The sequence below is a fragment of the Tribolium castaneum genome, chromosome 6 (genome assembly GCF_031307605.1).
Source record: "Tribolium castaneum strain GA2 chromosome 6, icTriCast1.1, whole genome shotgun sequence".
In the NCBI taxonomy this organism is placed as follows: domain Eukaryota; kingdom Metazoa; phylum Arthropoda; class Insecta; order Coleoptera; family Tenebrionidae; genus Tribolium; species Tribolium castaneum.
In genome coordinates, this window is record NC_087399.1 from 5,160,413 (window position 1) to 5,172,923 (window position 12,511).

Sequence of the window (12,511 nt, forward strand, 5' to 3'; positions counted from 1 at the left end):
TTTATTCCAACAATGTTACATTAAAATTTAAAGTTTTAACTACATGCATTACATAATTGTGCTACAAGTCTTGCCGGATAAATGTGGTAAAGTAGAGAAACGCTTAAAGAGTTCTTTGAGAGTTAACTTAAAAATAAACGAAAGCTAGAAGAGTTTTCTCTTTGACAAACTTTCTTAATATGGTATAAAACTTGGCGCTATTTACCTACATAAACAGCTTAAAAGGTTCTCATGCTTCGAAAATTATTTTCAAAGACAAACCTTTCAAAAAGACGTAATTAAGTTAACAATTTTCGTTGACACCTTTTGCAATATTGGGCAAACTTTTGCAATAATACAACTGATAATAATCTTGTATGTTTAAAGTTCGAAAGTGGTCTTACGCAAAACTCAATTTACACCGAAAGCAAACTCTGGTTGTCCACAAGTTTATACAACTAAATTTAGCACCTGTAACCGGACTTAAAATTAACTCGTGTTTATTCATAAGGCCCTTCAAGTTTGTTTTAGAGAAGGGTTTCAGTATTAGGCTATCACCAGGCAATACGCTAAAAATTGCCGAGCGTTAAGCACTATTTCCAATAAATAATTTTGGTAATTTGCTGTTTCATACAATAATAGTATGTTATTATACAATTAAGTCTTAAACGAGTGTAATACACAATTTTTTCTACTTTCTATTTTTGTTGCACAAAAATTCTTTTCAGTAATTTGTGAAACCAAATTAGAGATCGCTTATTAGAAGCAACTCCATAACTGTTTCGTCTGATATTAAAAAAAGTAGGACAAATGTTGTCCCAATCCGTGTGTCTGACAATAGCGTGATTGACCAGTTTTGCCCGGAAGTGTAATTTTTGCAGCGCCATTGTCACAAATCCAATATTGTGTCACAATGGCTTTAACACGTAATTTTTTGAGTAACGAAACGATAGTGTTATGCCGTCCAGCGAAATAAACGATGTCGCATTTTATCTCGATGGGCCAGTCGCATCTTTTTGCAGCAAAACAGGGGCTGTACTTACATAAAACGTTAAGGGTGATATGACGTGTGTCAGGTTGGCCGACGCCGTTATCAGCCGAGCATTGATATTGGCCTGCGGAATGGCGGTCCGCTCGCTGAATTACGAGAGATAAACCGGAAACCGAACGCTCGCCGCTTGGCAAAACGTTGTTCTTTCTGGTCCAGGCGACGGTCGGCACGGGATTGCCCGACGCTCGACACTCCATTTTCACTGTAGCACCCTGGAGGACTTCCAATGGACCGGTGTGGGAAACGTAATGGATTCGGGGAGGCACTGAAAACAGAAATGTGATTCATAAACAGCTGGAAAAACATATAGGATTATTCCGGGCGCGCCGGCCGGAAAAGAAATGTTATTTTTCCACGGATTTAATTAAAAAATTTAAGATATATTACGGCAACGAAGCAAAAGTTAGACTCAAAAGCAACACAATAGGAAAGTTATTTCTACTATTTCACATTTGACAGTTATAACACCATCAAAGCAAACAGAGTTTGTTTTATTTTTTTTTATTGAACAAAATGTTGAATCATTTACCGATTTGAGTGAACTAATGATTATTATAACTTCACATAATAATCAAAAATAGTAGCGTGTTAAATAATAACGTAGCAGATTAAATCATATTTTACTTCAAAATTCCGAATAATGGTATTAATTAACAAAAATATGTTAATGTAAGCTGTCACAAACAAACTACAGTTTCACAGTGCATAAACATTTAAATTTAATTCAATTGTGCGGATTCTATTCCGTTTAGTGGCAGCTCGAATACGCTTTTTGTAATATTTCTCCGTAATTAGAGAAACATATGGGTCTGACTGCAAGTTTTTGCAAATTTCAACCCCAGTACTGATTTGATTGCAAAGCGGTACTTGTGATCCTACGATTACAAGTTAAGCTCTCCGAGATATATGAGGAGGAGATAATACCGCTGTATTGGTAAGATATCTTCAGAGAGTACAAGAGAAGCGGGATTAGGTTCCAGTGATTTCATATTATCTGATCTTGATAATGGCAGCACTGTGCAAATTTTTCACTGATAGCGACCCTAGGCAAGATCTCCAATTGCGATTGGTGAATAGAAGAACGCGGTCAATAAAATTATTTTATTTTTATGAACTACAGTCTTGTTTCTGTTTCCAATTGTCATACTTAGACACAAAAAGTTTTTTATTCGCATTAATTTAATCGGTAAAAATACCGCGCTGATGCTTAAATAAATGAGTGGAGACGAGAGGTAATTCAATTATATCAATTATTACCCATTTAATTAGCCATGCCCTAATGTTGTAATTACGTATAATTTAAGAAACTTTGTCTGAAAAGTGTGATCATTGAAATAAATAAGAGAGTCACGAACGTGATAATTAATGAGCGCGCTGGTGAATTAATTACCTTATTTACTAATTCAGTCACATCGACCAAATTTAAGTTTGACTTGTTATTTCGCTTATTTTGAATCGTTCATGTGTGCCCTGTAATCGGGATAAATTTATAGCAACAAAGGGAAACACGATAAAAGGCCTATTTCTTACGTGTTAAGTTTTCCTTGTTTCGGGTTGCGATCTTATCAACAATAAATTTTCGACTAAATAAGACTCGTTTTAAACGATATCTACCCATAAAATCGTCAATCAACTAAAATATTTGATCATGGTGAACGATTTGGAATTTAAATTATCATATTTGCAAATAATATTACCATAAATAAGTGATTCATATTAACAAATTAGAATCAAAATCAGATCAGCGGCCAGTTTATTTATTCATCTTTGCGCAAAATATCATCACAGTATTGATGAAATATTAAACAACTAATTATGAAATTGAGTGGCGTTTATTTAGAATTATTTTCTCACAATTGTAAAATTAACAAGTAGCCGTGAAGTTTTGAACAAGTTTCAAAACACTGTCGGAGACATTGTGTTTATTGCTGAGCGCATTACGCAGTAATTTGGTTGAAGTCTAGCTGCAATCAAAGATAACCAAATTAGAGTTTCATCAGTTTGAATCAAATAACACATTAGGAAAACCGCAATTTCCAGTTTGTGTTCGTCGCAGCGGTGACTATTTCCAAATTAATGAAATCAAAGTCGTTCAGTAATTACAAACAATTTGAATATTAGGCGACAAACACTCAAATAACTAATTTATTTGTTACGTAACGTATAATGTCACGTTGTTGGCACGAAAACGCTACAAGATCGATTGTAATGTGAATTTAACTCATCTATCGTTCGTGAAAAAATCAAAACAGTGAAGTCCTCCACGACCTGTCGTTCCTATCAAACTACAGAGACAACCAGTCCTCACCCAATATCTCCAAAGTATGTGTAATTTCTCTCGGCTCCATTGTTCCAATTTGGCACACATAATCTCCGGCATCTTGCGGTCTAACATCCTTCAATTCCAAACTATATCCTTCTCCGGATAGTTCCGGTATTCCGGTTAAGCTCGAAGTGCTCACCGGGGACGGCAGCAGTCTCACCCTCGGATCAGGGGTGACTTTCACTGGTCCGGCTGTCAAAACTGCAATTCCTCGTTTCCACGCCAGCACGTAAGCGCCTAAGTAAAACAAGAGCGAGAAACTCCATTAGCATGTAAATAAAATAATCACCTGCCGGAGTTATCCTGCAAGGTAAAACCACCGTGCTTCCGGCGGCTATGCGGTAAGTCTGGCCCGGAGTTACAAAACTTGGGGGCTTGCCCTCGGGGAGGATGTCCAGGTCATTGAGGCCTTGGTAGTGCTGGGCGTCTGAAACAAAATTGGGGTTTTATGAAACTACCAAGAACAACCTTTATACATAAATTTTCAGAAAGTGAAAATTTGGAATTGGAGACAATAGATAGGACAGGAAAAACGCAGCAAGAATCATACTTCCTGTTCAAGTTCTGTGATGTCTAAAAGTTTCGCACAGTTTATAGTTCAGCGATATTTGTCTTGTACAAGATTCGAACCGACGTATTATCCCTCGTAAATTCGCTGAATTGGAATAAAGAATATCCGTTTTATTATCTCAGATAACATGCATTTTTCACAGTTTGAATCAAATAAATTTTTAAAAATTCATACAAATCTTTTCTAATGCATCATTTTAAATTTTTAATAGTCAGCATACACTATGACTCTTTTATTTTCTCGATTTGAAAAAAAAATTGTAATTGTAAAAATGGTGGAGGCGCCGGGCAAAAGTAAAAATAAATGTGCCAATATTATGTTTACACGTAAAGTAGTTACAAATTGCCTTCAACACTATATCCTATAGTGTGACACACTGTTTGCTCTGTATTATATTGGACATACATAAAATTATTTCCAAACAAAAGCAAAAAATGAGTGACGTTTGATTTATTGAATTATTCATATTTTCCACCAGGAAATCAACATTTTTGCTAGCATTTCATACCAGCAACGAAAATTAAATATTTAAGCAAAATTTGGTTAAACAACCGAACATATTTTTGCGAATATAATCGCAAAATCCTGTTGTGGAGAGTTTGTGTATCGGTATAACATTGTGTAACCCGAAAAAAGAATTACAATTCCCTTTCCACCGAATTGCAAGCTCAAGGATCCGACTCTGGCAACAATATTCAATACATCGGGCCCCTTAGGTATTGAGTTATGTATTAAATCTTTACGGAATCCGCTCGAGATTTTCCGAACGAAGCCATATGTTGCAGTCAGAAATCAACTCAATCCGAAAAAGCTCGGAAGCTTTCGAGTCAATTAGAATTCAAACAGCGTTCGCGTAATGTTTGACTAAACACATAAGTGGCAATAAACGAAAGGTGCTCGGTTTCACCATGTTACAATAACTGAGGCGAGGTTTGTTTAATTGGGGCTTTGATGTGATAATCGTAAGTTGTGTGCTCTAAAATTAATTAATTTTGGAGGTAAGTGTAGGTGGGAAGTCGCGGAATTTACTTTAATTAAAAAACTCCGAATTGCTTTTTTTAATTGGACGGTAAGAAATTACAAAACACGGTTTATTACGGCAAATGCCGTGCTTAGCAAAATAACTTGGTTATTGTTCAAACCAAGACTGATAGAACGAAACAATGATGGAGTCATTGAAACGAACGTCGCAAAGTTATAATTACTTTTGCCGCATCCGCGACGATTATGTTTGCGGCAAGCAAAGATTAAGAAAATTCCCTAACTAATTTACTGAGTTATATGATTTAGATATTAATTATGTGTTCAAGTTATATGAACCGTAGTCATCCTTTAGGAACTTTCCCGGATAAAGCGCTGAATGATTAATTGGCCTAGAAATAGTTCCTAATGTTTTAGCACAATTCGATTCAAATTGATGCAAATGACAGTTTTCTAAAGCAACTTCTTGAAAATATTCACAAATGGCTTGACGTAAACTCTTAATTAACTCCCATTTATCAAGCCTCTGTCGATTACAAACCACTCTCTCGATGGATATTCAAAGAAGTGACATTAGGGGAAAATTGACGAAGTTTTTCCGCTGTAATTACAGCGATTTTCTCTGGCGGCATTAACAATAAATCGAAAAACCGCTGCCCTTGTAATAATAAACTAGTTAAGGAAGTGCAATAAAAACCCACCCAGTTCGAAATTTATAAAATACTCGCCGAAAACGTGCATTTTTTTACGACTCCAGCTCACGACTTCATTAAAATTAGATGTAGATGTTTGAATTCCTCCTCTCAAACCCAACTTTGGCAACTTTTTATTCTCGCGAAATGTGACAGAAAGATAAGAAGTTGCAAATCATGCTTGCTGTAAACTACTTGAAACATGAAAATTTAAGAATTCAAGATAAACTTCGCGTCGATAATGTTCATTTCATCGGAAATAAAACTCCAACTTCCAGCAGTGTGTTCAAATATTAAAATACAATGAGTTGAAACCAATATAACATAAATAGCTTATTGAAATTGTTGGCCATTAGCCTGAATTTTATCTCTTGATCGCATACATTATGAATATTTTGATTTTTTGCAGTTAGTCGTTTAAAAATCGTTACTTAAATAATGCACCTCCTTGTCCTATTTATCGGAATGTAAATATTTGATTAACCGGTTATAAATAATGTCGGTGAAATGCATCTTTCATTCCACGACAAATTGGGTTGATGTTCGAGCAGCAGGTACACAGACGCAAACACAAAATATGCTCCTCCGTGTTGATTTTAACATTTCTCGTTTCATAAATCATCCCGGAGCTCGGCGCTGAAATAAATATCTCCATTCCGAACGCGAAGAAATCACAGCAAAAATGATAAAAAACTGTCGAAATTACACAACACGAGAATTTTTAATTGAAATACTTTTGCCACGTTAATTAAAACGTATTGCATTCCTGCAAATATTTTTTCGGTGGATTCGCCGTCGAGGATGCGTAATTCATTTGCATTCGCCACAGTGCGATTTCACAGCTAATAAACTAAGGTAATATATCACATCAAACGTGCTGGTTAAAATGGGATGTCTGTCGAGCTATTGGGGAAAACCTCCACAATTCTGTCACGCATAGAAATAATGGATGTTGTCATGTAATGGATAGGCTTGCTCTATAAATTGCAGCCCAAATGCGAGATCTGATATGGTAATTAGCCAAGTTGATTCGGCATGTTTATATTAGGCCGCGTGGACCGTGTAATAACAACTTTAATGTCTGCTAACTGGGTTTTGCAAGTGTGTCTACTTTTTAAAACCCAATCCAATTACACCAAATTAATTTACTGCAAGATGTGTTCTAGCTGCTCGTATTAATGTCTCGCAAAAATGCAAACTGCATTAAAACTTTGCAACAGATGTTTTACTTTTCGCGATATTACCCAAGTTTTGAATACGCGAGCTTAAACTAATTAGCTTATTTGTAATGAGGCGCAGATTACAACCGAATTCGATCCTCCAATAAAAACATACTAATTCAAAAAATTGTTGGAACTTATTGGTGGAAGTTTGTATTATTACTAGTCTGTGTGTCCAATTAAAAGTATTGTTATAAATTCCTTCAAAAAGTAAAAAAATCGAAAAATAATAAAAACGCCTTTCTGCTCCACTATGTAATTAAGCACGAATACTTTGAGTGGAATTCAGGAGTTTACACTGAATTAAAAATCAGGTCGTAAAATAATCTAAATTAGCTTGGGGCAGAATTTTATTAACAATTTTCTTAATGAAATTTTGTAATAACAGATTTTAATGCTAAACTAAACATCCATTAAATGAGCGCCTCTGGCGCTTAGCGCCTATGGTACACCGGTAATTCGTTTCCAAAGTGACAGTAATTGAAACATGTTTCACCCGAAATCAAAAAATCCACTTAACTGGAAGCTCATTATCTGAGATTTGTTTAAAACATGTTTGTTTTTGTTGCTCCAGCTTCATGAAAAATTCATGAAGTTTTAACCGCTACATCGTCATCACTCCGCCTGGAATGATATTCGTTATCTCGAAGCGCAAGTGATTTTTCAAAGAACAAACCTTGTTTGCATAAAAAAATAAATTTGGACGCTATAATAATATTGTTAAGTTTTGTATATTTAGATTAACTGTTCAGTAAACTGCAGTAATGGACCACGGTACAAAGTAAACACATTTCCGTCGCCGTGTTGAACAAGACATTGAGCTTGATATAGTGTTACCACATAGTAAAATTTTGAATTTAGATGAGCTTGCAGCACAGTAATTCCCCTGGTAATGGAACAAATGAAATGCATGGCCATTAAATTCGGCAAAGTGCATTTACATAGAAAGTCCATTGTAAAAATGTAATTATGAATGACACTCGAGGTGAAAATTGACGCTTTTAATGTAAATCTGTTTGTTTCGGCGTTTGGAAAAACAGCGGCTTTCCTCCCAGGCTGTGGCGGCTTTATCGAGCGTGAGACATTAAACATTGAATATTTGCACAATAGTCAGCCTCAAGTGTTTTATAGACTTGTCAAACGCTAGGGTGTGAAGAAACGTGCCGCAATTATTCAAATGCTCTCCCGGATTATGAAAAAACGGGACACCCCTGATATTAATTTCCGGCGTCGGTTTAGATTGAGGACATTTTACATTTAAATTTGTGGAAATAAAAGACTCCAATTTGCTAATACAAACGCGTAATTTGTTTCACCTGCGTGACTAGACAAAAATTTCCAAGCTCGGGGGCTGAGTAATGTAATTTAGTGTGGTGGAACAAACCGGCCACCCGCAGTTAACATGATTATACCAACAGGGCCCACGTGGAGCAACGTAACGTCGTAGCTGACACGGATTTGAACTAAATATATCGCTTGTATGCTCAACACTTTGGGCCATTACGTAAAGCTCGTATTTGCTCAAGAACAGGGTCGTTAGATTAGTTGCGGGCTAATGTATCATGGGGACGATGTGCAAACGATACGCCATCATTGCCGCAGATATATCAAGAGGGATGCTTGCTGTTCTAATGGATAGACCATCAAAAATCATTATTTTTGCACCCCCTGCCACTGAAATGGTGCTCCCTGAAAACGAAAGTCAGCCGACTTTGGGTTTGTTATTTCCACCTGTTACGACTTATAAACTCATCCCATTATCCTCAAAACCCCAACGATTATTACTTCTCGTGAGTGGGGCAATATCGTCGAGTTTTATTGCACTGTGGATCGCAGACTCTATAAGAAATGTGTAAATCTGAATTTTAATGATAATTTTACCGGCAAAGTAATCCCACGAGTCTGAAATTAACTGTTTAAATGTTGGAATCACAAAAATAAGAATATTATTCCATTAAAACAAAATTAAGAACTGAATTTACTTGCTTTTGTTGGATGCAAATCTGACTTGTTTATTATATGCAATGCTTCATTAAATATCATGTTATACTTGTACATTTTATCTAATGCGAAAATATAGTTAAAAGGCTTGTGAGTAAATATTTTCAGTTTTATGTAAATAAGTCTGCATTTAGAGAATAACACGTCAAATATTTTTTATTGTTTTAATTTATTCACGTATGTGAATTCAATTTCATTTTGTCAGTTTTACGGTGTTAATTATGCCAAATTCGGAAAATAAATCATTGTGATCTATTTTTTAAAGCTACTGACGCAAAATTAAAATTGTGACTTTCATATAATGAAATCATTTCATTTTAACAATAAATACTGTTAAAAAATCTAATGCCGCATTTTTGATACAGCCTGGGAAATCATTTGCAACAACTCTCTAATTAAAACCGCGTTTCGTTATCTTGTTTAAAAATAGTGGTTGGTGGTGTGTATTTTCCATTAAAAACGCCGATATTGTGGAGTCTATTTTGCTGAATATTCCATGAATTTTCAATCGCCAAGTTGTTATTACTTCAAGATTGCATTTTGAACAAATTTGCTTTCCATAAAGTTTCCATAGGCCTTCTAATCGACTTTTGTGGAATAATTCGAATGCAATTCCGGTATTTTTCCCGTTGCCGGAGCAAACACACTCGAAGTCATTCGGATGTGAACCATGTTTATAAATCACATTTCGGCCGCAGAAGTAATCGGAATGTAAGAACCCCACGGGAAAATATTATTACAAGTTTCATCACAAAAACATGTAAGTGTGTAACAATAAAACCAGCCGTAACGAAGCGTATTCCGCCCACGCGCCCTTCCATCAACAACCCAATACATAACTTCAGAGAAAAAATGCAATTTTATTGTAAATCAATTACATGTTGCGTCGCAACCGGCGGCAAAACAGGGGCGGGGTCGGGCCACAATTGCTCTGGCACCTCCGGAGGCGGTGATACTCCGAGGCACGTTTTTACCCTCGTGTATCTTGCACGTGATCGCCCTTGTTACGTTTAAAATTGGACACTATGAATATTTGAACTGGTTGAAAGGACTTGCCTGAAATTGTTATCGCGCACATTCTGGACTCTATTCGATTACGGTTACGGAACACACCTACGTGTTTACTTTGAATCAATTCACGTGCAATAAAAGGGGCATAAATATACGAGACAACACGGTTTCGCCAACTTTATTACACAACAAACACGGCAAAATTATTTTGTATGTTATCAGAACACACACACACACATGCTTTTGAGTCAAAAATGGTGGATGCGCCGGGCGACATATTTCCAAAGCTTTATAAAACAACAATCATATAGTCATTTTGTCAGTAAAATTAACGACAGTAAAAAATTATAACGATTGTCAAAAAATAAAACTGTCGTATTGTTGCAAAAATAATTTTTCAGTGTCTTTGGGAGGAAGACGTTTATCCTTTCTTGGAAACCGATTCAAAAAGATCGTAATCATCAGTCATTAAGCGGCCCCGAGACGACATTATAAAGCTCGTACTTGGCTGTTTTTACTCTTTAACCGGTTATCACTAGCCCTATCAATTTTGTCCGGAATTTTGTTATTAAGCTGTTCTTTAAGCGCGCAAATAATAGCCGACCTATCGCACTAATGGATTCATTATAAAATTAATCAAACTTTAAAGACATTTTACTAAGCCGGGCTTTTATATTAAAGATCGCGTCAACTTGATTGTGAGGCTGTGTTTGCGTCAGCAGAGCGTCCAAAATATGTTTGCACAATCGATTCGTTTAATGCAATTTGGCGACTTTTAAATTAATCATATCGCGTTACCGTTTATTTTTCCGGCATTTAGAAAACGCAAAGCTGTCACTGTTGACTGAAACATTTCTAGGATTCAAGCTCATAACGCGTCGGAATCCACTCGACAACTTCAATGAGATCGGAAAGTTCTTCGAGCTGAATTCCGACTTGCTTTCAAATTGATAAAGTTTCACGACAAACATGCGCGTCAATAGAATTAAATAATCGGGCAGTTTTGCTTATGTAGAGACACATTGCTGTCTAGGTACATGTTAACAGAGTGGCTCAGACGATTTTATCTCTTAAATGTTTACGTAAAAATTCGCGATTTATTATTCCAAGAGTGCGAACGCTGTTTTTATTCCGAAATTGCATTACAGCGGAAATGTTTTGCTTATTATGCAGAATACGAAGTGTGCATCGAGTTTTTACCATAGTTGAAGGGAAAAATTGTAAATTAATTATGCGAACAGATCCAAAGGAAACAAAACAAATTAGGCAAGATCGTTATCAGCTGCATGGATTTACCTTTACATTTATTTATTTGCCTAACTAACTGGATCCAATTAAACTTCCTTCATTAAACGGATGGCACGAACCACCTTTGAACATGTGATATGTTTTTATTGGCAATTTTAGTTTATTACAGGGTCACTTCCAGCAAATCACCCATAAACTTTCAGATATATGGCAAAAAGCGGGCGAAGCTGCGAAAAATATACAAAATAACGCAAAGCCGAGTTTCGGGTGATAACAGGCCTAGATTGTTATTGATGCTTGAATGATTTTCAAAGCTAGCTGTTGGGACAAAGTGGGCGAAACCTAATTCAGCAATTCTGTCTGTATTCCCTTAACCCCATTCTTCAAGTGCTTGACATTAAACTTTTGAACCCCGTATTCAACCAAAAACGAAATTATGGCCCTCACTTGTAAATATTCATACAAAATTTTTGTGTAACTTAAATACCCAGGTTGTTTGTTGCGATGGCATGCAAGAAATCCACATTTCAGCCAAAAAATGTTAGCGAGACGTTATTGCGAAAATAAATATTAATACAGTGTCAAGATTAAAGCTGGTTTTAGTTAAACTAATCCGGCAAATCATTGATGAACTATAAATAGCACCGACCGTAGAACTGAAATAAAAATTTGTTTGAATTGTTGGTCCAACTATTTAAACAAATTCAATGAAAACATTCCTACCATTTTTAAATTGCATTTGTAACGTGAACATAACTTCAAAGCAAATTAAAATCGGCTCTATTTAAACACTGATAAAATGCTAAATGGTAAAATTCCTGTTATCACCAATTTAACTTTCCAGCATTTTATAAATTTAATTTAATTAAACTGCGAGTCGATTTTTCAAACACTAAACAAGTGTGTACTACACGTTTAGCGATTTTCATTCTAATAAAAGTCATGTTCACTTCAAATTACGTTTTTTAAAAAGCAATCCTGAAAATAGAGAGTTGCAGTTTCAAAATCAAAATTGATATAAGCTCTTGGCAGAGACTATTTTTTCTAATAAACAGACTAATTTCATGCAGTGGCCTCGATACTCGAGGTTTTTTTCAGTTTCGTTCAAATGTGTCGTTAAAAATATAATTATTTCATTGCCCATTAATTGAATGTCATAGCACACATTTACGACAATATAAAAATGAATAAAGTGTCACTGAAACTGGATGTAAAGCTACCGTTACTGCAATTTACTCGTATTAAACCACCCATCGTACAAAACATTGATGATTACAAATAAACTAAAACAATGCGAAAGCAAAGAGAAGGGTATTTTATCAGCCCCCACTCATCAAATCCAAGCATTGTATGATTGATGATGATGAACCGGCACTGATTGCACAAACTATCCGCACTACAGACCCGAATTTATCCAAAATTTATAAAATAATT

The 12,511-nt window shown here is 35.7% G+C and overlaps 1 protein-coding gene across 1 annotated transcript in view; it reads right to left on the reverse strand.

Moving 5' to 3' along the window:
• The window catches only part of LOC664228 (protein amalgam), a 38,033-nt gene that overhangs the window by 6,317 nt on the left and 19,205 nt on the right, over positions 1–12,511 (reverse strand). Inside the window, exons 2-4 of the mRNA XM_008198648.3 lie at positions 3,643–3,780; positions 3,339–3,590; positions 1,023–1,295 (exon numbers count right to left, since the gene is read on the reverse strand). Coding sequence (XP_008196870.1) covers positions 1,023–1,295; positions 3,339–3,590; positions 3,643–3,780 — 663 coding nt within the window. The remainder of the gene's footprint in view (positions 1–1,022; positions 1,296–3,338; positions 3,591–3,642; positions 3,781–12,511) is intronic.